The sequence below is a fragment of the Mizuhopecten yessoensis genome, unplaced genomic scaffold (assembly GCF_002113885.1).
Source record: "Mizuhopecten yessoensis strain PY_sf001 unplaced genomic scaffold, ASM211388v2 scaffold7521, whole genome shotgun sequence".
NCBI lineage: Eukaryota > Metazoa > Mollusca > Bivalvia > Pectinida > Pectinidae > Mizuhopecten > Mizuhopecten yessoensis.
This window is the reverse complement of record NW_018407089.1, coordinates 437769-459075: the sequence shown is the minus strand read 5'-3', so window position 1 is coordinate 459075 and position 21307 is coordinate 437769. Positions and strand designations below refer to the sequence as shown.

Sequence of the window (21307 nt, the reverse complement as noted above, 5' to 3'; positions counted from 1 at the left end):
CCCCCTCAGGTTGAGATCCCCCTATCTCACCCCAAGGGGATGAAAGATTTTATTAATCCCAACTCGTAGGCGTTCCACAACAATTCCCATTTTAGAACTTTGCTATTTAAGTATTTCAACTTTTACTTTCTCTAACAATAGAACATGTATTATTATTATATAGTATATTTATATTAATCTATCAAATACTAAAATTAAATAACATAGGTTTAATATATTTTTGGTTTCTAGAATATGGCGACCTCTCGGTTGTAAAACTGGAAGCTTGTCTACTATGCTATGCAGTCAAGATACGTTTGTAGTTTTAACACTTTCTGAAACATTACTGGTTATACATACATGTACTTTTAAACTGCTCCAACTCCCTAAAGTGACGCGCAACCTATAATAAGTGTCTTTAAGTTTGTCACAGCTAGCTATATAGACACCTGTCGTGACTGAGAAAAAATACTAATACATTTAAAATTGAAATGTAATGAACTCGTCCATGGCGAAAATACATATATTTTTTTAGTTTCTAACTGCTGTAACATCGACGGTATTTGGTGGATTTGAGCATGCATGGTCTTAAACTGAAGGAGAAGAACCAGTCTTCAAATCAAGCTATAGCATTACATCGGTTCTCGAAAGTGTGTGCACAAATTCGGAAGTTGAACTAAATAAACATTTCAATTTTGTTTAGTCGGACAACTACACGTAAAAAAATAGTGTACACTATATGTAACAGAGTCAACACATTTCGACTAATGGGCACAGCCTCGGATAAGAAATGTACTAGGAGACTAGTCTATATCCTTTCTTACACTTATTCGAGAAATTAACAACAACAATTTTCCTGGCTTACTTTCATTGTATACGTCTCCTGTCGTTGCCCCGTGGCTTCTATCAGGGCATAACAAATGAGCCAGATACCAAACGTGTATCGAGTATCCTGAAGAAAAAAATCAACGATCAGGCCTACTCGGCGATCGATAGTTTACCTTTTTATTGTTAGTTACGAGTCTAGATCACTCTGATTTTATCAATTATCGTTAACTCTCAAAATATACATTTATTACGTCAATATAACGAGTTTATATCGTCTGATGTAACATAAATAACGATGATTTAATGTGGTGTACGAACTTTCCGGAAAACGTGTACGAACTTGCACGGTTCTGTACTCCAACTTTTATTCAACATACATATAGTATAAACTGATGAATGAAGCCAGAGATTAAAAATTAACCCGAACATTAGGGCTCTTTAGGAGTCCTTTGGTTCTCACGGAAAGGTGCATAGAAGCGATGTGATTAGCGATCTTGTCCAAAAGTGTACGAATATACACGGACGCACTCTACGAAACACCGAACAGGAAAAGAGTAAGGAGCAATGTCGTGCGGAAAAGGCGGATACTTGAGGTAGGCATGCGTCAAATACTTTACATATCTAAATGCATTTTGTACCAAGGATTGAAAAATCGAGCTTAAACGAACCATTCTGGTGTAAGATCTGCATTGACGCAAGTCATACTGCCGGTTTCCTGACCCTGTTCGTCGTCACTAACATCCAACTCAGACGATTCAGATTCACTTATAACCTCTAAATCGGTGCAGTCTGGCTCATACATGTATGGCTGAATGTCCAGTGTTAAGGAAACTTCTGGAATATCCTCGTTGTCACTAAAATCCACGGAATCCATAGTCCCGGTACCAACTAGTTCAGTAGTTGTTGTGACAGACGGTCGTCGCAAATGACGTCACAGCTCTTCCGGTTTAACGAACGATAACTCATGCTAACTTGTATTTGAGATTTTCAATACCGGTTACAAAATTTGCTGATTTTCGCAACTTTTGTGTTTTCAAAATATTTTTCATTTTACGGAAGGGATATTTAATGAATAATGTCCCCAAAAAAAGCAAAATATGTGAAAATGAAATTGGGTTTTTATCACCTTTAAAGAACTAAGTTATTCGTTTCTTTTTGCTAAGTATATATAAATGTATCCGATATTGCAAACAATCATTATCAACTAATTCTCGGACTATAAATTCCAGACTTATAGTTCGGACTATAAATTCCGGACAAAGTTGATTTGAGCACCAAACTAATGCTCGAGCATGGAAATATAGGCCATGGATGATTTTTGCTGTTAAAAGTCCATCGATCTGGAATAAGATTGCTTTCTCCTTTGGTTCTAAAGATTTGTTTAGATTGAGTTTTTAACCGTCGTCATCATGCCTCGATTTCCAATAACTTCATTTCAGCCATTCATGTTTAACTTTTCGGTTTGGGATTTGGAATTTTATAAAGACAGTTATTGAATTGGCCCATCAACATAAAAGAAGTCGTCAGGGTCAATAAAAAGTAAATTGAGCATGTTGAATGAACTAAAAGGTAAAAGACAAATTAAAAAGAAGTGGCTATGGTTAGTTATATATTTTTGAACAGACAAACAGTTTTTAGGTAGGTAAGAACCGTACGTATACTGACTGTTTCGAAAAGAGATTTGAGATCGATTATACTATTATACAAACATTTTCTTGTTGGCTGAAGGTCAATGTAATCTAACAACAAGTGTTGTACTGTAAACGGGTCGTAACATGCTATGCATTGATGCTGGTCTTCGCTTTTCAATAAATAAGAATAGGTAATGTATGAAGGACCAATCCGGAGACGGGTATTCCACAGCTTGGGAACCATTCATCAATTATAGATTTACAGTGTAATTTGTTATCCACGCATTGATTCATATTACTGTAACCTTACACAATTTGTCATTAACGATTTAAAATTGTTTTATTAAATTGGCACCACTGCAAAGAGACGAAAAGTTAGAAATTTGACGAAAATAATTTCAAGTAAAGCTCAACCTCCAGAACTATTTGTTTGTTTGTTTGATTTTTTTTAACGTCCTATTAACAGCTAAGGTCATTTAAGGACGGCCTCCCCTGTGTGCAAGATGCATGCGTGTAGTGTATGTGTGTGTATTTTGGGAGGCTGCGATATGTTCGTGTTTCTCTCCTTGTGATAGCGCGGAACTGATGCCGACTTTATAGTGCTACCTCACTGAAACATACTGCCTAACTATTATTAGAAAAAACAGGTAACAACTTTCGTGGATAACTCTTGTTGGTACGGATGAAAGTAAGCGGGAGGTCATATGGGAAGAAACAGGAGGACCCAGACAAACCCACGTGGTCGGGCAGGTGATCCTAACCCTCTAATGTTAGTTTGGGGAAATACGAGTGCACTATTTTCACTGAGCTTACCACAAAAAATGTCATACCAATCAATGAAAAGTTACTGATTGAAGAATTTAGTTATTCGTTTATATTTTGCTGATTATACATATGATATTAAAAACCATCATTTTGTTTTGCTGATACTTCTGATAGAATCAAATAGACACAATCTAGTAAAATTCCAAATGTTTTATTGAGTGGTGAAATATTTACATATCTTTACATATATTGAAATACACAATTATAATACTATTCTGTTCAATATCAAATTAATTAAGGTGAATCACGAACGGACAAGCTGACCTCATCAACCAATGAAATAAAGATAACAATCCCGTCCATGAACAAAAATAAATGTAACAATAATATAAATGATACTTAATTAGGTTTAGCTGTAGACAATGTGAATAGGGTATTAATGTATCATTTCTGAATTAACAACATGTAGATGATCTAGAAAGAAACGTTCATTGTAACTCAGGTTTGTCAGTGTAAAAAAGAACAGCCTGCTTGACCATTCATGTAGGTATCGGCATGATGAAAAGTCTGGCGTTTGATTTCACCGACATATTGCATCTGCACTTTTAAAATGACCAGATATCAAATTGTCTGATGAACAGCAACACTAAACACATAACGTATTTGTCGTGTACATAAACATTAAATTAAAGAAAAATCGCTACGTATACATATACCACTTAATAAAACTACATACTGTAAAAGGGGAAATGTTCGCGGTGTGGACAATCTCGCGTTCGTTGCGTTGAGTAAATGAGTGCGAAAATATCTACATGCAAATAGTTGCTTGTTGATTATATAGTTAACAATTATATAGGTTTCAGAATCATTGCCAACGCAAGAAAGTTAAACACTGCGATCGGTTTGAAGAGCCAAAACGCGAAAATTCCCTCACGCGAAAATTTCTACTTTTTCAGTATATAATGAATATTTATTCAATGTTGCTTAAAACTGTCCTTTTATTTCTCCCACAACAGCACAATGATCAAATAGTCACACATATGTTTGGAATTGCCTTTTGTGAGGGGAGAGCTGGTAAACGCTTTGGGGTTTTAGATCAACAGATATAATGTAAAATAGATGGTTTGGTTTTATCTTATTTATTGCCCTATTACCAGCGGAATGCTACAAACTTGAACACATTAATTAATGATTATGATAAAAGCTATAAAATTATCAATAACACAACAGCTAGAGAAAATATCTTACAAATAATATATATGGGGCAAAGAAGTAATTCCAACAGTGTGGACAAGTTTACGTGGTCAAATTTTCGGAGCGATCCGCTCCCGTATCAAGACACAGTGAAACAGAACAGTTTCATGTACCTATACATCATATTACAAGAAGATAGAACTGATATACATATACTATAATTGAAAATAAAGCTATTATATAAAACCAATAGTCCCCTCGGCTAAAGACAGCCGAAGGCAGCAATTAAGCTGAGAGCATCGCGGACAAGGAACGCTGATGTAGAGGACCTATTCCTGCGCAAGATGCACTATCACATAAAGTGAGTCAACGAGAGATAAGCAACAGAAAGAAGGGACGAGATATCAAAAACGTAGAACATGTGCATGTGGGAATCTGGCCCTGTAAATGTGAAAAATCTCAATTTCCTACGGAATGCCCTCATTAGTCGCCTCTCAATTTTGCAGTGGCTTTAACAGTCACAGCAGGGGGTTCACACTTAGTCGCCTCTTTCGGTTTGCAGGAATAATGCATGTAATTATCAAATAAGTTAGTGCAGGAGGAATAAAGTAGATAAAATGGCTAAGATACTGTATAAATCTGCAAAATTAATCTGACAACGGCTGTTGGTCACACACACTGACATGCAGCAGCAGGCAGGCGAGATAGCAGACCAACTGTGCAGTAATGCATCATAAGGTCAAATGCCCCCTGGAAGGAAAACCCTATATATATGATATACCATTTATTATTCATAACAATTACCATAACAATTCTTCATTGCATGATTAAGACTATCTTAAAATTATAAACAAAACTATTTTAGATAGTAAAATCCAATATGCTCTTCCAGTTTCTAGTTCACAAAATACATCCACTCCGAGATCCTATTCATCATAGATGATCAGCTGTTTTTAGAAACATTGTTACAGTTCTTGTACTTTCAAATAAATAACACGAGCGCTGTGTGGGTTTTCTCGACGTTTTATTCCGAGCACATAATGGTATAAAGAAAAACCCTGTAAATTAAAAAAAACAAAGACAATAAACTTTCACTCGCCGACACATACATATATATACTGTAGACCTATATAAATAAAGGAAAATAACTCCTACAACACTTCTATGATAGTTTACGATATAGTACAAACTACATAACTTAGAAAAAGTACAATTAATGTTATTTTACTTTCTGTATCTATACAAATGACATTTCTAGATAACTTTATCCGACTAGAATACATACAAACTAGTTCCTTTTGATATAAATGTGTTATACAGACTTTGAGAAATAAATGCATAGTTAAATACATATATATATATGTTTAACAGATATTTGAAACAGTAACTACTTATTTATGAATAAGCTAGAGTATTTAAATAATATTCTGTTTAACAAAAAATAATTTACCCTACAGCTATGGTGTAAAGGTTCTCGATATACAGGTATAGGTAATGTAAAAGCATTTTGCAACACGTGTATCTTTGTCAAATACACGGGTAGAAGTGCCCTGGTGAAATTGCCAGGCACCAAGGTAAAAAATGCCAAAGGTCACACCCTAAGACTAGTCATTGGTCAGTCTACTGTCATGTGTTATAAAATGCATACTTAATGACTAATACGTAACACGTAACACACACAAAAAACGACGCGTATATACATGAAGGTGGTTTGACTATATAATAGAATTTAAAACAATTACATTCATCCTAATTTTAATTAATACCAACAGAATAAATTCCTGTATTACCTAGTAATATTTACTATTTTATAAATTCTAACCTGTAACATACTATCCGAGAAAATCAAAACAGGCTCGTATCTCATTTCCAGTATGTTTGTCAACGGCTTTGAGTTCGACCTCTGATCCCCCGAAATACACGGTTACACATGCTCCTCTGTCAAGACCCAACGATGTATCAGGCATATCCATCGTGATTGCTCCTATCTTCTGGCAACTTGCCTCTGTGATATACAATGGGTTAACAGACGTTGAGGCATACAGTTCTAGACACAAACCTGTTTGACCTGAGGTACCCACAGTGAACATATCAGAAAACGAAGATGTACCAATCTTTATGTGTGTGCCCTTTTCGACAAATGATGAAAAACAATTTTCACACCTTACTACCCCTCTTTCATTTATTACACGGTAATCTTCTCTGTGAACTCCTTCTTTAAAAACCATCCTGCAACCAATTCCGTATGTGTATTTACATACCCGCTCTGACACAGTGTCTGGACAGTGTCCGTTGATCACGGCTCCCTTCATTACGGCCAGGCTCGCGTCACTAGGGACGATCAGACGGATGTCTCCGGCGACGGTTCTGATGGCGTCCTGGAGAAGTAGACATTCGGAGTATCCACCCACCATCAGGATAGCCTCACAATCCTTAACTTCCGGTTTGCTGAGGATATCGGACATGTGATCGGTGATGTGCTTGAACGATTGTTCAAACAAAGATAGTGTTTTCTTTTGGGAAAGTCGCAATTTGTCCCGCTTCCATTCCACGTCTGTTGAACAGTGATTCTCTTCAATAGCGTCAGTTATAGATTTTCCTGGATTGTACTCTTTGAATGATTCTAGAAGCGAACAGGAGACGGTTAACGATGTTTTCGTTCCAATATCATCGCCTGTGAAGGTCTTCTTTTTTACCTCAAAATTCCTGTGCAGGTCTATGACACTCGGTATCTCATTAGCCCTGAAGTGTTCAACCGCAGCCTTCCCGATAATACTTTCAAGTAATTCCTCTAAAGCTTCGTCCACCTTTTTCCCTCCCCAGTCACCGCCATTAGCTGCGTGAATTTCTTTCAGAAATCCTCCCTTCAGCACTTCATGTACAGTGATATCGATGGTACCACCTAAGGATAAATCAAGTAAAATTTAAACTGTAATGATTTAAACAGATAAAAAAAATCGGAAGAGAATTCATGGTATATTATACAATCCATTTAACGCAGGTATATGGCGAAATCTTGAAACCTAATTTCGTCACTTTTTACACCTTACTCGGTTAAGTAGGAGTTAAGTAGTATGTCATCCGACAAAATTTTGCAATCTAAACTATATCTTACCCCCAGCATCGAAAACCATGTATTTTGATCCAGATCGAAATGTTTCAATTTTGTCCGTGCGGTCTCCTGAGAGAAGATGAACTGCAGGAAGGTGTTTACAAAGCATCGATGCAGTCTCGGGTTCTAGCGCTAGGATTAACTGATTTTTCGCAATTCCAGCCTGAATAAATACAGGAAAATAATATCAAAATTTCAGCAAAACCATACGTTAAACCCGGTCAAACTGGAGCATACATTAACCATTTAGAAAATGATGTGGTGTTTACAAAAGCAGTATATTGTTCAAACAATATTAGTGTTATTTCAATATTACTTCGCTTAATATTCAGGTTTCCCTATAAGATACAATGTTTACCTTTTCGGCTGCCTCTCGCATCATCTGTTTGGCCGGGTCAGTCCATATAGCGGGTACAGTGACTACCCATCTGATTTCTGACTCTGGAACATCGGCTCCACGATCTTTTATCTTTTGCATCAAGTGACCCTTCAGGTAGGCTATCACAGCTGATATAACCGTGATTGCTAACATTACCTTTCCATCTGATGTTTTCAACATCTGAGCTCTGTTAATCTGAAATATATATATCGTAAGTATTCTTTGTACAAAAATTGTACGCATCGTTTGCTGTAATGAGTTTCATTTAGTTTTATTTCTATTCAGTTCAACACCTTTTAACAGCTTAGGCTTTCTAAGGACGAGCCTTAATATGTGTACAGTACATATCTTCTGGAGGCAGTATACTGATGTTTTTCTGCAATAGAGCGGAACGTATGCCGACCTCATTTATTTATCTATTGTTTTAGGAAGAAGTGACAGAACGGAAAAACGTCAAATATTCAAGATGGTTTTAACAGTCACTATTTACAAACAAGTCGCATGCAAGGTAAGTCAGGTTTTTCATTCAAAACAATTTATGTGCCTTTTATAACAGACTTAGGCCTCTTGTTTATTAAGGAGTGGTTGTTTAAATATTTTTATAAGTTTCACCCTTGTTACATAGAGAGCTAAGCAAAGGCAATCATCCATTCAAACTTTACCAATAATATAAATTACATGCAGTATGTAACAGATCAAACATCAATAACAAAGACGCCGAAAAACTTTTTTTTTTAATTTTGTATCCAAAAATAACACGTTTGAACTTCGTTCCGCACGAAAACCGGAAGTTGAATTTTATTGTAATATCATTATGCCAAAAAAAAAGGTTTTATCCTGCACATCTCTTTATCATATCCAAAGATGAACTTTCAGCTACAGTCATAAACGGAATTTAGCTGTTTATTGGGTACCCACTCAGAGCTCGTGGCGTCGATTTTGGATTTTTGTTATTGCTTTCATAATTAACATATCTATGAAAGGGATACCAGGGGAATATTCGTACTGAGATTTATTTAAAATAGACTGGAAGAAATGAAGATTGTTTGAGATAAATTTTGAAACTATCACATGTTCAACTTTAACCTTGCGAAACCGGAAGTTGACATTTTTCTTTATTGCGAGCGCAACAATTTTCCTTTTGCATATCTATATTGTTTATCATATCCAAAGATGATATTTGAACTTGGAAGAAGATGCATTCAAGAAATAAATATGTTTCATAATTAACAGATCAAAGTTTATAACAGACATCTTTTTACTTTTTGATATTTACAAGTTCAGATGATTGAAGTTATCACATCTTCACCTTTGACCCCTTGACAAAACCGGAAGTTGACTTTTTTGGATAAAAATGTTTCCTCTTGCCCATTTCAACTTCATATCCAATGATAAACGTTACGACAGAAGATGTTAACGACATACAACTATTTTATAATAAACTAATTAGAGCTCGTGGCGGTCATCTTTAATTATTTGATAATAATGATAGTTAGCATTTCTTGATAGAGCTGTCAGGAAAATATTTCTGGATTAAATTAGGAAAAAACTGTTTTACATATTGTTGACTTTTCGAAAAGATCAAAGGAAATATTAAAAACGACGTGTGGCGTTAACAGTAAAAATCACATTAAAAGAAATGAGACATCATATTCATTGTGATGTAGTTCTGCATTGACTTGTAAACTATTTTTGTTCAAAGAATAATTGACCTTTGACTAGAAAGCAAATTTGTTTATCAACATATTTTTATCTAAAAATCAAGTCAACTATGTTTAAATGTTTTATTGACTTTTTTCTCACAACCTATGCTATTATGAAAGACTACACACTTGATTGTATACATGACTTTGATCCACTTTGAAGGTCACAGAGGTTGAATGTGAAAAATCATAAACAAATAAAACTAAAAAAGCCAGCGTAATGATATTCGACCAAATATATCGTCGTATAGGTTTGGTTTTATTTTTAACGTCCTATTAGCAGCTAAGGTCATTTAAGGACGTGCCTCCATGCGCGTTGTGTAAGCATGCATGTGTGTTGGAGACAGGGTTCGTTGGTTTGCTTGCCTCCTTGTAAAACCGCGGATCTGATGCTGACTTTATAGTGTTATCTAACTGAAACACTATGCCGAAGGCATCCAGTACAGCATTCCGCTAGGTCACATTATACTGACAACGGGTGAACCATTTGTTGTCATAACCTTCTTTGCTGAATGTTAAGCAGGGAATGACAATTACCATCTAAAGAACTTTGGTATGTTCGGGCCTGCGGACAGAACCCATTGTCTTCCTCACCTGGGCCAACGCTCAACATTAAAGCTAGAAGGGAGGTATTACCAAGCAAGACGCTAGGAAAAAAAATGATTGAGGTAGAAAGAAAGGTTAATATCCCAAATGATACAATAGGTGCAGCATATTTAGTTTGTTCGCTATTGAGTTCCCAAGTAGATATGGGGGGGGGGGATCTGCAGGGGGTTCCCACATTAGTCGTCTCTAACGAAAAATGCAATGGCTAACATCAGGTGTATTCTTTTTCTCGATCCCCGACCTGCAGGCGTGTATATCCTTAGAATAAGGGCTACCAACATTTTACAAATAAATGACATGGGGCCGCTTTCGAAGTCACTCCCGTCAAATGCGTGAATTCAAAAGGACCAGAAAAGGATTCTTGCCAGTAAAATTCCTGGATGAAGGTTTTTATCAAATTAGTGACCTTGATCCACTTAGTTACAGTGGTTAAATGTGTGAAGTTATGTTTTGTTTTTATTCAACAGGCGGTTCTGAATGACAGGACTCATAGGTAATGCTATTAAGCTTGTAGCTTAACGTCCATTTATTTATATTGGAACTTTATTGGAATAAGCAATCAGCGATATGTGACCATGGAGTGGCTCAATTCATCCACAAGAACAATGATAGCTCATATTAAATATAACCACCTTATGTTTGATCATCCAAATCTCGTTGTTTAAACGTTTTTAAGAACATTTGACCCAGTGTGACCTGGAACATGGAGGAGGTTGTTCATTGATATCATACTTAAAGTTTCTTATCTAAGCATAATACTGGCCGAATATCATTAGCCATGGCATTTTATTCAAAGTTTTGAACATATTTGACCCCTGTGCCCTTTATTGTAGCATGCTACTTGCGTTATTTCATTACCTTGGGTCTTTTCATTATTGGGAGGATTTTCTTTTAAGACAATTGACCCGTGTGACGTTGAGATTTGATGAAGGTAATTAATTTGAACTTACTTGGTAGCCTTTCATCCCTGCTTTTCCTTGCCAAATATCATCACCTTTGCAAATTGTGTTATTCAGAAGGTTTTCAAATCCAATGGAACCCTTTGAAATTGGATATATGTCAACGTCGTTTATTGCAGCAAACTTGATAGCCCTTCATTCCACCACGTAACATGCCACATATCATCAGCCTAAACGTTTTTGTTGTTCAGAAAAAATGTTTAGGAACTGTTTAAGACAATTAACCACTGTGATCGTAGCTACAGGCCAAGGTCATTTATTTGAACAGACTTGGTACTTGTAGCGCTTTACTTCAGCAAGCACCAGGCAACTATCAATGTGACCGGTCGGAATGCTGTGCTGGGTGCCTTCGGCACAGCATTTCAGTGAGATAGCACTATAAAGTCGGCACTAGATTCGTGCCATCAGAAGGAGGAAAACACACAAACATAAATGTACTTTGTCTCCTGCATACACACACGAAGTCATGCATACACTACGCACATGGAGGCACGTCCTGAAATGACATAAGCTGAGAAAAGGACGTTAAACAAAACTAAACCAAATCAAACCTATGCATTTTGGTTATTCAGAAGAAGTCGTTCATAGGTTTTAAACATATTTGACCCCTGTGACATTGAATATATGTCAACGTCATTCATTTGAACAAACTTATTAGCCCTTTATCCAAGCATAGTACCGACCAAATATCATAAGCCTGGCCCTTTCGGTTATAGAGAAGACGCTGTGTAAATATTTCAACATATTAAGTATATGTGACCTTGAATATGGGCGTTTATTTTAACAAATTAGGAAGCCCTTCATACCAGCATGCTACTAACCAAATATCATCACCCTCGGTGTCTTTGTTATTCAGAAGAGATTGTTTGACCCCTTGACCATGAACATGGGTCAATGTCATTAATGTGAACAAACTTGATCGCATGTTATTCCAGCATTTTATGACCAAACATCAACATCCTGACCCTTTTGATTAAACAAAAGAAGTCGTTGAAAGTTTTTAAAAAAAAATTGACCCCTGTTAACGTGAATATAGGTCAAGGTAAACCGTTTAAACAAACTCAAAAAGCATGTTACTGGCAAAAAGTAATCAGCAGAAGTTGTCCGAATATTTTAAACCCAATGACTTTAAATACATGTTAATACTTTATTTGAACAAACTTAATAGCCCTTCCTTCCAGAAAATCACCTGCAAAACTTAAACATGCAGACGTTTTTGGTTATTCTAAAGAGGTCATTTATAGGTGTTTAACATATGTGACTACTGTGAACTTGGATATGCGAAGGTTATTCATTTGAACAAACTTGGTTGCCCTTAATCCTAGCAAATCAACTGCCAAATATCATCACCTTAGGCATCTTTGTTAAGTAAAAGAAATTGTTATTATTTTAACTTGACGCTCAACGTACGGAGGGACGGACATCGGAACACGGAATAAAAAATATATGTTGGTCCTATAATTGTATTGTTACATGAATGTGGAAAATGAATTGCACAGGGACACATTCATTGCAGATGAAGTTATCAAAAAAGACAACTTACTTGATTTTTGTACAGATCCATCTTGAAGCGGCGAAAGAAATACCAGCCTCTATGGTCATCATCCAATACCAGCTCATTATAAAAATCTTCAGCAGCATACCCAAAGGAATGAAATGTCTGATCTGGCTTAAATAGAACACAGGTGGATGTTTTTTGAGACGCGAGTCCCCCAGATCCCGCACTCCATGTCATTAAATTTATATTCAGGGGATCAGTTTCGAAATCATGTCGAGTAGAATAGGCGTAACCACTGTATGTAGTTCCAAAATCAATGGCGGCAACCAACAGGAAACTGTCCTTAAGTTCCATACTGAAATTGAATTCGGTTTAATTAGTCATGTCACCTATTTCATCATGCAGGAGTTTTCCAGCTCGTAAATAAACAAAACAGAATAGAATGCAAAATACCATGGATGGTTGGCACGTTTTGTCCCATAAACCCACAATATTTAAAAGGTTCATACATGTAATCACTGTTTCTCTAATTTCCCCAAAAAATATCCTAAATTTTCATGAAAAGATTTCTTTTTTTAAATTGTTGTTACGAAAAGAAGATATCTCAATTTCAGAGGATATGTAGGGCAAAATCATTACCAAACAAGACAAAGTCATTTGTATACTTTTTAATACGTTCATACCTATTCAATACGTGGAAAATACCGATAGTTCACCCAATAATTATTTTCGTTCATGTTTTCGAAATAAAAAATCGTTCCTGAAATCATTTTCCCAATCTCTTTACATCATTTACAAATTACAAAATATGGCTGTAGGTAAGCTGCTGTAATAGTTTACTTTCATAATACTGATTGTCAATCATTTTACATTGTTTAAATAAATAGTAAAATGATCTCCTTGTCTGGATCACATCTTACCTTAACTGTAGTTGAGTATTTTATATCAACCACACACGATTTATATCCTCTTTCCAGACATAGAACGGCCATTGTTATACAAATTGCCAAACGTCTCAAAACATAGGAGTCGTAACGTGCCCCTGTGTTCCTTAAAAAAGATCCTTTTGGTTAATAAAACCAATACTATTCACTGTAAATGCACCATTATCATAATGAACAAAACGGAAGTAACATCATTGTTTATTATACAATGGTATTTCCATGTCGTGTTTTGATAAATCATGTCGACTCTGAATGAGAATTTGACGACTACAAGAAATGTACGTGTTTATTTTGCCTTAACAACGCAAACGGGTCGTTTTGTTTTGATCATGTTTTGACGATATGTCTCTTTAAGCGTAATATATCTATATATATAGTTGTACGTAATGAGAAACAAACCGAAAGCAAAAGTAAAAAGTAGCAGAGAATAAGTAGATATAAAGTATGTGTTAAGCATGAGGTCAACAATAACGTAATCGAGTATCACATTTCAATAATGACTCTCTTGATTTTAATTTGATTCCATAGCGTTAAGGTTCCTGTTGATAGCTACGAGCATTTAATGACATGCATACATGGGTATAAAATATACGGTAAATTGGTGTATTTACCTTCTTGCGTTGGTCTAATATGTCTTTTATGACAGGAAATCGTAGTTTCTTATACGAATGGGATCTTTTCTGTACAACCTGTACTTATAACTTATTTAAAACCAGGATCATGTAAGCACCTGCCTCCATTAGTATAATGTATGCGTGCCGTTTGGTATGTGTACCAGGCACAAGGTATACATAGTATTTGTCTTACTGTGATAGAGCTCACATTATAATTTACTGTTTAATGTCTGCATATGAAATAATATTTATATCAGTGTAGGAAATACTTCGAAGAATTTCTCTCCTAGCTGTTTATTTAGATCTATCCAAAATAAGCAAGTAGTCATGCGGGTCTGTTTAAAAACTAACTCTAGGGGTGAAAACATACGCAGGAAAACTTTTAATCACAAACTAGTTAACATACAGATGCAGCGTCCCTTTTCTCGTCGTTTATCACAAACACATGCTTAAACAGTAACAAAACCACACAAATTGACATACAGATACGTACAGAAATTCTGGAATACACCTTCAAACGGATGTCTATTGAGGGATTGAATGGCTATAGGAGAATACTATAGGATCTATATTTTGTTGTTGTTTCATTGCCAATCAAGGACATTCTTTTTTTTAATTCAAACATTAGTATTTACCGGGAATATTGCATAAACAATTTTAAACTAAACTAGTATTTTGCAAATATTAACAGTATGCAATACGTCAGAGAGGCGAGTCTGTCTCCCTAATTTAAAATTTAAATATCCTTATTTAGTTAACCTTAAACATTGCTACTAACTCAATATCACTACCGTTACCCCTATCTTGATATCCTACATGAACGTTCATGTGAGCTATTGCCATCTATTGTCATATGTCGTCATTCGTTTATTATTAATGTTTTCGACTTCTTCAGAACCATTCAGCGTATTGACAGTTCCTTATGTTGCTTCGACGAAAAGTTCTTATCTCGAACTGAGAAAATAAACTAAGATGGCCATCATCATGGCCACGGATTGACCGAGACATTTTCGATTTCTCAAGAATGGCCAAAGCGATTGGCTTTAAACTTGGTACAAATGTATATCTACATTAACACGTTTTGCAAATGTTTGTCCACATATATATATATTTATAATTTGTATTTTAATGTACATATATAGACAAATAACTTTTATCAATTTCAAAATGCATCACTCTTACAAATGTAGCCCGTGTATATTGGTCATTGATATGGGAAAACATAAGTACCTCCTACGTTTGTACAAACCATTCTTCACCGAGATTGGAATCAACCTTGTATAGGTTAAATAAACATGCTGTACCTTTTTGCAATGTTTTGGATCTTTATATTTCTGTCTATTTCTAACCACCCTGTGTTTCCTAGTTCCTTGCTTGGATATACCTCACTTTTGGCAAATATAACAGACATAAACTAGCACAAAAATGGACAGACACATGTAATACGATCAAATAGACAGGCATAAAGCAGAGTTACATAAACCCACACACAAATGGACAGACACTTTGACAGACATAAACCTACACACCAATTAACAGACTCACATAACAGATATAAACCTACACAAAAATAGACACACACATATAACATAAATAAACCTACACACAAAAGGACACACACATATCATATATAAACCTACAAACAAATTGACATATATATATAACAGATATGAACCTACACACAAATGGACCGACTCATTGTGGCACACATACATATACAATATGCATAAACTTACACACAAGTGGACAGACACATATAACAGACGAACATTTATATACAAAAAGCCGCACACATATAACAGACATAAACCTACACACAAGATGAGTGACACGTATAACAGATATAAACCTACACAGAAATGGCCACACACAATTAACAGACATTAACCTACACATAAATGGCCACACACATATAACATACATAAACCTGCACACAATAAACCTTCGCATACATGATCACACACATATAACAGACATAAGCACACGCACAAATGCACTGACACATATAACAGACATAAATATACACACAAATGGACTGACACATATACCAGACATAAATACACTCACAAGTGTTCACACACATATAACAGATACAACCCGGCTCCAGTTATTTATAAATTAAATGATGAGGTTACACGTTAGTCGCTGTTAGTTTACTTTTGCAACACTGTCTGGTTAAAATCCTACCTTTTCAATCCTTTACAAAATGTGTCCTTGTGGCAAACTTCATTAAACACTGTTGGATACACTGTATAAATGGATACCTTCCAAAATGCGAGATGTTACGCGACCATTGTTCCTAACAAGAAAAATCGCATTATGTTATCAACGCGGAAGAGGTCTATGAACAAAAGTAACATTATTGTTGATTGTACTATGGTAAACATCTATAGTAAAATGAATCATTCCGACTTCTATTTATATTTTTACGACTTGACACGAAAAATATGTGGTTCAACACTACCTTAACAACGTCTTGTTTTTATCGATGCTAACAACACAAGTTTGCAAGCTTGGTTTATGTATTTATTCTTCCACGAATTGACAAACAAACCGAAAGCGAAAGTAATACGTGACAGGAAGCACGTAGTCAATAATTGGTCAAATGAGTAACACATTTCAATTATAATTCAAACGAGGGCTGTGCATAATTGATTTTACTTTTAATGCATTTGTTTAAGTGTCCTTTTGACAGCTACGGCAATTTGAAGACATACATTTATGTGAGTGAGTTATACAGTATGTTGGTATATTTGCTTTCTTGCGCAAGTCTTTTATGACGGGCACCCCTGCAGGTCGGGGACAGAGAAAATACTACGTCTGCTGTTACTCACTGCTTGCATCGTGAAAAGGCTACATATGTCGAAACCCCTTGCAGATTAGGGACCTATAATTGTGCCCACTACTTGGGAACACAAACGCGACCAACATAAATCTTCTGCACCGATAGCAATATTTGGGATCATACACGCATACACAACACACATGGAGGCAATCTTATCTGTAAAGTTGATAAAGGTGTATAACACGATCTGAGGTGTTTAATGCTCGATTCGCTCTCACCAGGCAATCACAGGCCGACCAGCTAGGCAGACGCATCGTTGGATTCGAATATATGTTACGCCGGCGGTGTACCAAGCGTCCGTCGGATTGACCGGTTTCACAGGAACGGGCGATAACGGGTTATATGCGGAAAGATATAACATTTGATGTTAATATTTCCAGTGTCCCCCCTTATCTTAAACAGCATGTACTGGTTACATGTTGAATTTATTGCTCGAATTGAAATATCACCGGTCGTTTGCCGGCGTACGACGGTTTCTAACGGCAAAACGACTTATATGCACCAATCACACAGTAGCAGTGCAATAAACAATAAATATAATTATGTATTATCATTATCGTCTGTACATTTCTACAGTATAATAATTGATTAAATAATGGTAAAGATTATTTTAACAGTGGATAACCAATTGATATAACTGAAATGTACAAATCAACCTTATACACTACAATGGTTATAAGGAAGGTGATAATTGTCATGTATTATCGTTGAGACTGAGTATATGGCAGTTTCTGGACGTGATCTAGTTTCATAACGTGATCAATGTGTTTATGGTTAAATTTGGCGCTAAAAGTAGTGAAAATATATATAGTTAATGAATCGCCCAATCGAATAAACCTTACGATATGGATCCGTGTGTCCTCCGCCTCTAGAAAACCAAAACCAATCCACACACAAATTGTCACACACATGTAGCATACATAAACCTACACACACAAATGGACAGATATGTAACACACATAAACCTTCACACAAATAGACAAACAAATATAACAAACCAAACCTATACACAAATGGACAGATACATAAAACAGACATACACCTTTACACAAATGGACAAACGCATGTAACACATACACCTACACACACAGATGGACAGCCACCCCTGCAGGTCGGGGATCGAAAAAAAATGCACCTTCTGCTACCCACTGCATTATCGTAAGAGGCGACATATGTAATCAAATAATTAGATATAAACTATAGGTTAAGCATGTAGTCAACAGTTGTTCAATTGAGTAACACATTTCAATTGTGATTCAAACAAGAGCTGTGCTTTCATTGATTTTACTCTAATTGCATTTGTTAATTTGGAGACATACCTCCAGGTGTTTGAAGTATACGGTATACAGGTGTATTTGACTCATTGTTCAATTCAATTATGACGGGCATCCCCTTCAGTTCGGGGATTGAAAAAACTAAAACGGCTGATGTTACCCTCTGCATGTATCGTAAAGGGCGACTAATGTTGGTACATGTATCACTTGTAGAGTTAGTCATTATGTTTTTGCTTTCTACTTTGGGACAAAAAAAACGACGAAAATAAATCGGCTTCACACATTGCAACATACACCACACGCATGGAGGCACGTCCTTAAATAATCTTACCTGTTGGTAGGACGTTCAATTTTATAGAGCCAACTAATAACTGTGATGGGAAATCGTCTTTCGTTATACGCGTGCAATCTTATCTGTATATGATTGGACCTGTTCGATTCGCGCTTATCAGGTAATGTAACACCAGTGGTGTATCCTGTTTTAAATATAGATGGCAGTTTATGTAACTAATTCACAACAAACATAGACTTTAGCTGTATATGTTTGCTTCATCATTTCAACTGCAAACACAACGCCGAAAGCCTTTTTAACGGTCACCTAATTGTTATTGACCATTTACCATTTAATTGTTATTTGATGTTGTGATATGACAAAAATAATATTACACATAATCCAAATATGACGGATTCCTTAACATAAATAATAATAATAAAAACAAATTATAATGATAATTTCATGCAATAATTTGTTCTAAATGAGGTGATTGTACATCGATCAAACAATTTTTATGCACAGTACGTATTTATATTGTTGTTTGCAGGTAGGTGATCAATGTCATGTCTTTTCGTAAAGGCTGAGTATTTGAAAGTTTCGTGGCGTGATCAGTGTGTTTATGGGTAAAGTTTATGCTAGTTTATCGTGATTACAAGCAAATTCGTGGAATTTATATCCCCCGTTTTCAAAATCGGTTAACATTTGTTGTAGTTATTGCACGGAAACGGAGCGTGACAGACAGACAAACCCAAAATGATATCCCCCGTTTCGGTGAAAGCAGGGTATAATTATATAAAGAAGTTGATCAATCGCCCCATCGCATAAACCAAAAGATAGGTATCCGATTTACCTCAACCTTATTAAACCAACAGAAACCTTCACAACTTACCTTTTACGTGATTTCAGATCAGTTATACCAAGAACATCGATAGGTTTGTATACCTGAGCACAGGTATAATGTGTAGGTGTCTTACTGTGATATATCGTATCTAATACAGACTTTATAACGCTACCCTGGTGGTAAAAATCAATAATCCGCTTTGAAAATTATTGTTTAATAACAAATAGCATTGATATCAATGTAGGGAATACTGCAGGTCGAATATTTGAACTTCTCTCGAAACTGTTTATTTTGATTTATCCAAAATAAGCAAGCAGTTTTTGAAGGGTCTATTTGAAAACTAACTCTCTGTTAAGGGTAAACTATCATTATAGGGGCGAAAAATACTAAGAAAATATTTTGAAGTCAAGCTAACAAACATACCGGAATAACGTCCCTTATCATGTCGTTTATCACAAACACAGGCTTGGGTAAACAGTAAAACACACACACCATACTGAGATACAGATACGTACAGAAATTATGTAACACACCTTTAAACGGATGTCTATTTGGAGATTAGATGTCGTACCACCTAAAGGAAAATACTATAGGACATATGTTAATAATACTCAGTTTCGTGTCTTACCCTTTGTTGTTCCTTTGCATGCAAACACGGACATTTTTTATCCAAATATTGGTATTTACCGGGATCAATGCATTAACATTTTAAAACTAAATTATTATTTTGCATATATTAACAGTATTCAATACGTCGGAGAGGCAGGTCTGTCTCCCTATTTTAAAACTGAACTATCCTTAGTTAGTTAAACTTAAACGTTGCTACTATCTCTCTATCACTACCGTACCCCTTTATCTCGTAAGCCTGCATGATTGCTCAAGTGAGCTATACATTCTCGACTTCTCCTTCAGAAACACTTATTTAATTTAAAGCTTGATGCAAATGTTCCTTATGAAGTCCCGACCAGAGTTCGTATTTCTCGTTTTGGTCCGATAACCTAGGAGGACATCAATGCCTCGGATTGACGGAGACTTTTTCAACTTCTACACAAGAATTGCCAAATCAATTGAAATCAAACTTGGTACAACTGTAAAATCAGACTAACATTTACGGCTATTTGACAACAATCAACAGTTTTGATAACGTTTGTTTAGATACATGTATTTTTTATAAATTGTATTTTGATAAATATTTTTAGCTAAGGCGTTAGCCGCAAGCTATTGGTATTACTTCAGTAATGAGCTCAAGATATTCATAAATGTCATCTCCACCTATACCCCCTCTAGTGACAGCAGATGGTACTAAATTGAATCATATGCCGGACCTACTGTCTTTATTATGCACTTCTTTGGACTCAAATTCACTTGAAAGGCTTGTAAATATAATTCATTTCCTTGGTAGAACATGTAATCTTATTACAACGTCGTATTCTTCTTGAAAATGCACCCTGTTTATTTCAATCGGGAAGTGCAAGTAGACTAGGTCATGCATGCTTCACGCAACTTCCTGTAAAATAATTCAGTTAATGAGCTCAGATATTCATAAACGAGACCTACGTCATTTACCAGTAATACTAAGCAAACAGCAAATAAAATTCATTACCACGGACTCAAGTTCACTCTAAAGTCATTAGATCTAATCGTATTCTTAGTTAGAACTGAGTATCCTTCTACAACTTCGTATTCTTATAAAAAATACACTGTTTATTTACTCTTGGAACTGTCGCTAGATTAAGCGGTTACACGAAAATACTGTCCTCTGATTGGCTAAAATGTGTGCATGACTCTTGCATTTACGTCCCGGCCTACATTTATATATTGTGTAGTCAGAGCTATGAAGCGGTTCTGTTCCAACTAACTG

The 21307-nt window shown here is 35.7% G+C and overlaps 1 protein-coding gene across 5 annotated transcripts; it reads right to left on the bottom strand.

The window, feature by feature from the left end:
* Positions 1 to 5800: 5800 nt before the first annotated feature.
* On the bottom strand, positions 5801 to 19571 carry LOC110453851 (heat shock 70 kDa protein 12A-like). Of its 5 annotated transcripts, none has more exons than XM_021503034.1 (5): positions 16677 to 16701; positions 12700 to 13009; positions 7868 to 8083; positions 7513 to 7672; positions 5801 to 7299 (listed from the first exon to the last, which is right to left on the bottom strand). In XM_021503034.1, the coding sequence occupies exons 2-5, from the start codon at positions 13006 to 13008 to the stop codon at positions 6230 to 6232; spliced, it is 1755 nt and encodes a 584-aa protein (XP_021358709.1). In that variant the 5' UTR covers position 13009; positions 16677 to 16701; the 3' UTR covers positions 5801 to 6229. The 5 variants fall into 5 exon arrangements, with proteins under 5 accessions (XP_021358709.1, XP_021358710.1, XP_021358711.1 ...); XM_021503035.1 differs by lacking the exon at positions 16677 to 16701 and adding an exon at positions 13575 to 13979; XM_021503031.1 differs by lacking the exon at positions 16677 to 16701 and adding an exon at positions 19495 to 19571 and having other exon boundaries at positions 5802 to 7299.
* Positions 19572 to 21307: the final 1736 nt, after the last annotated feature.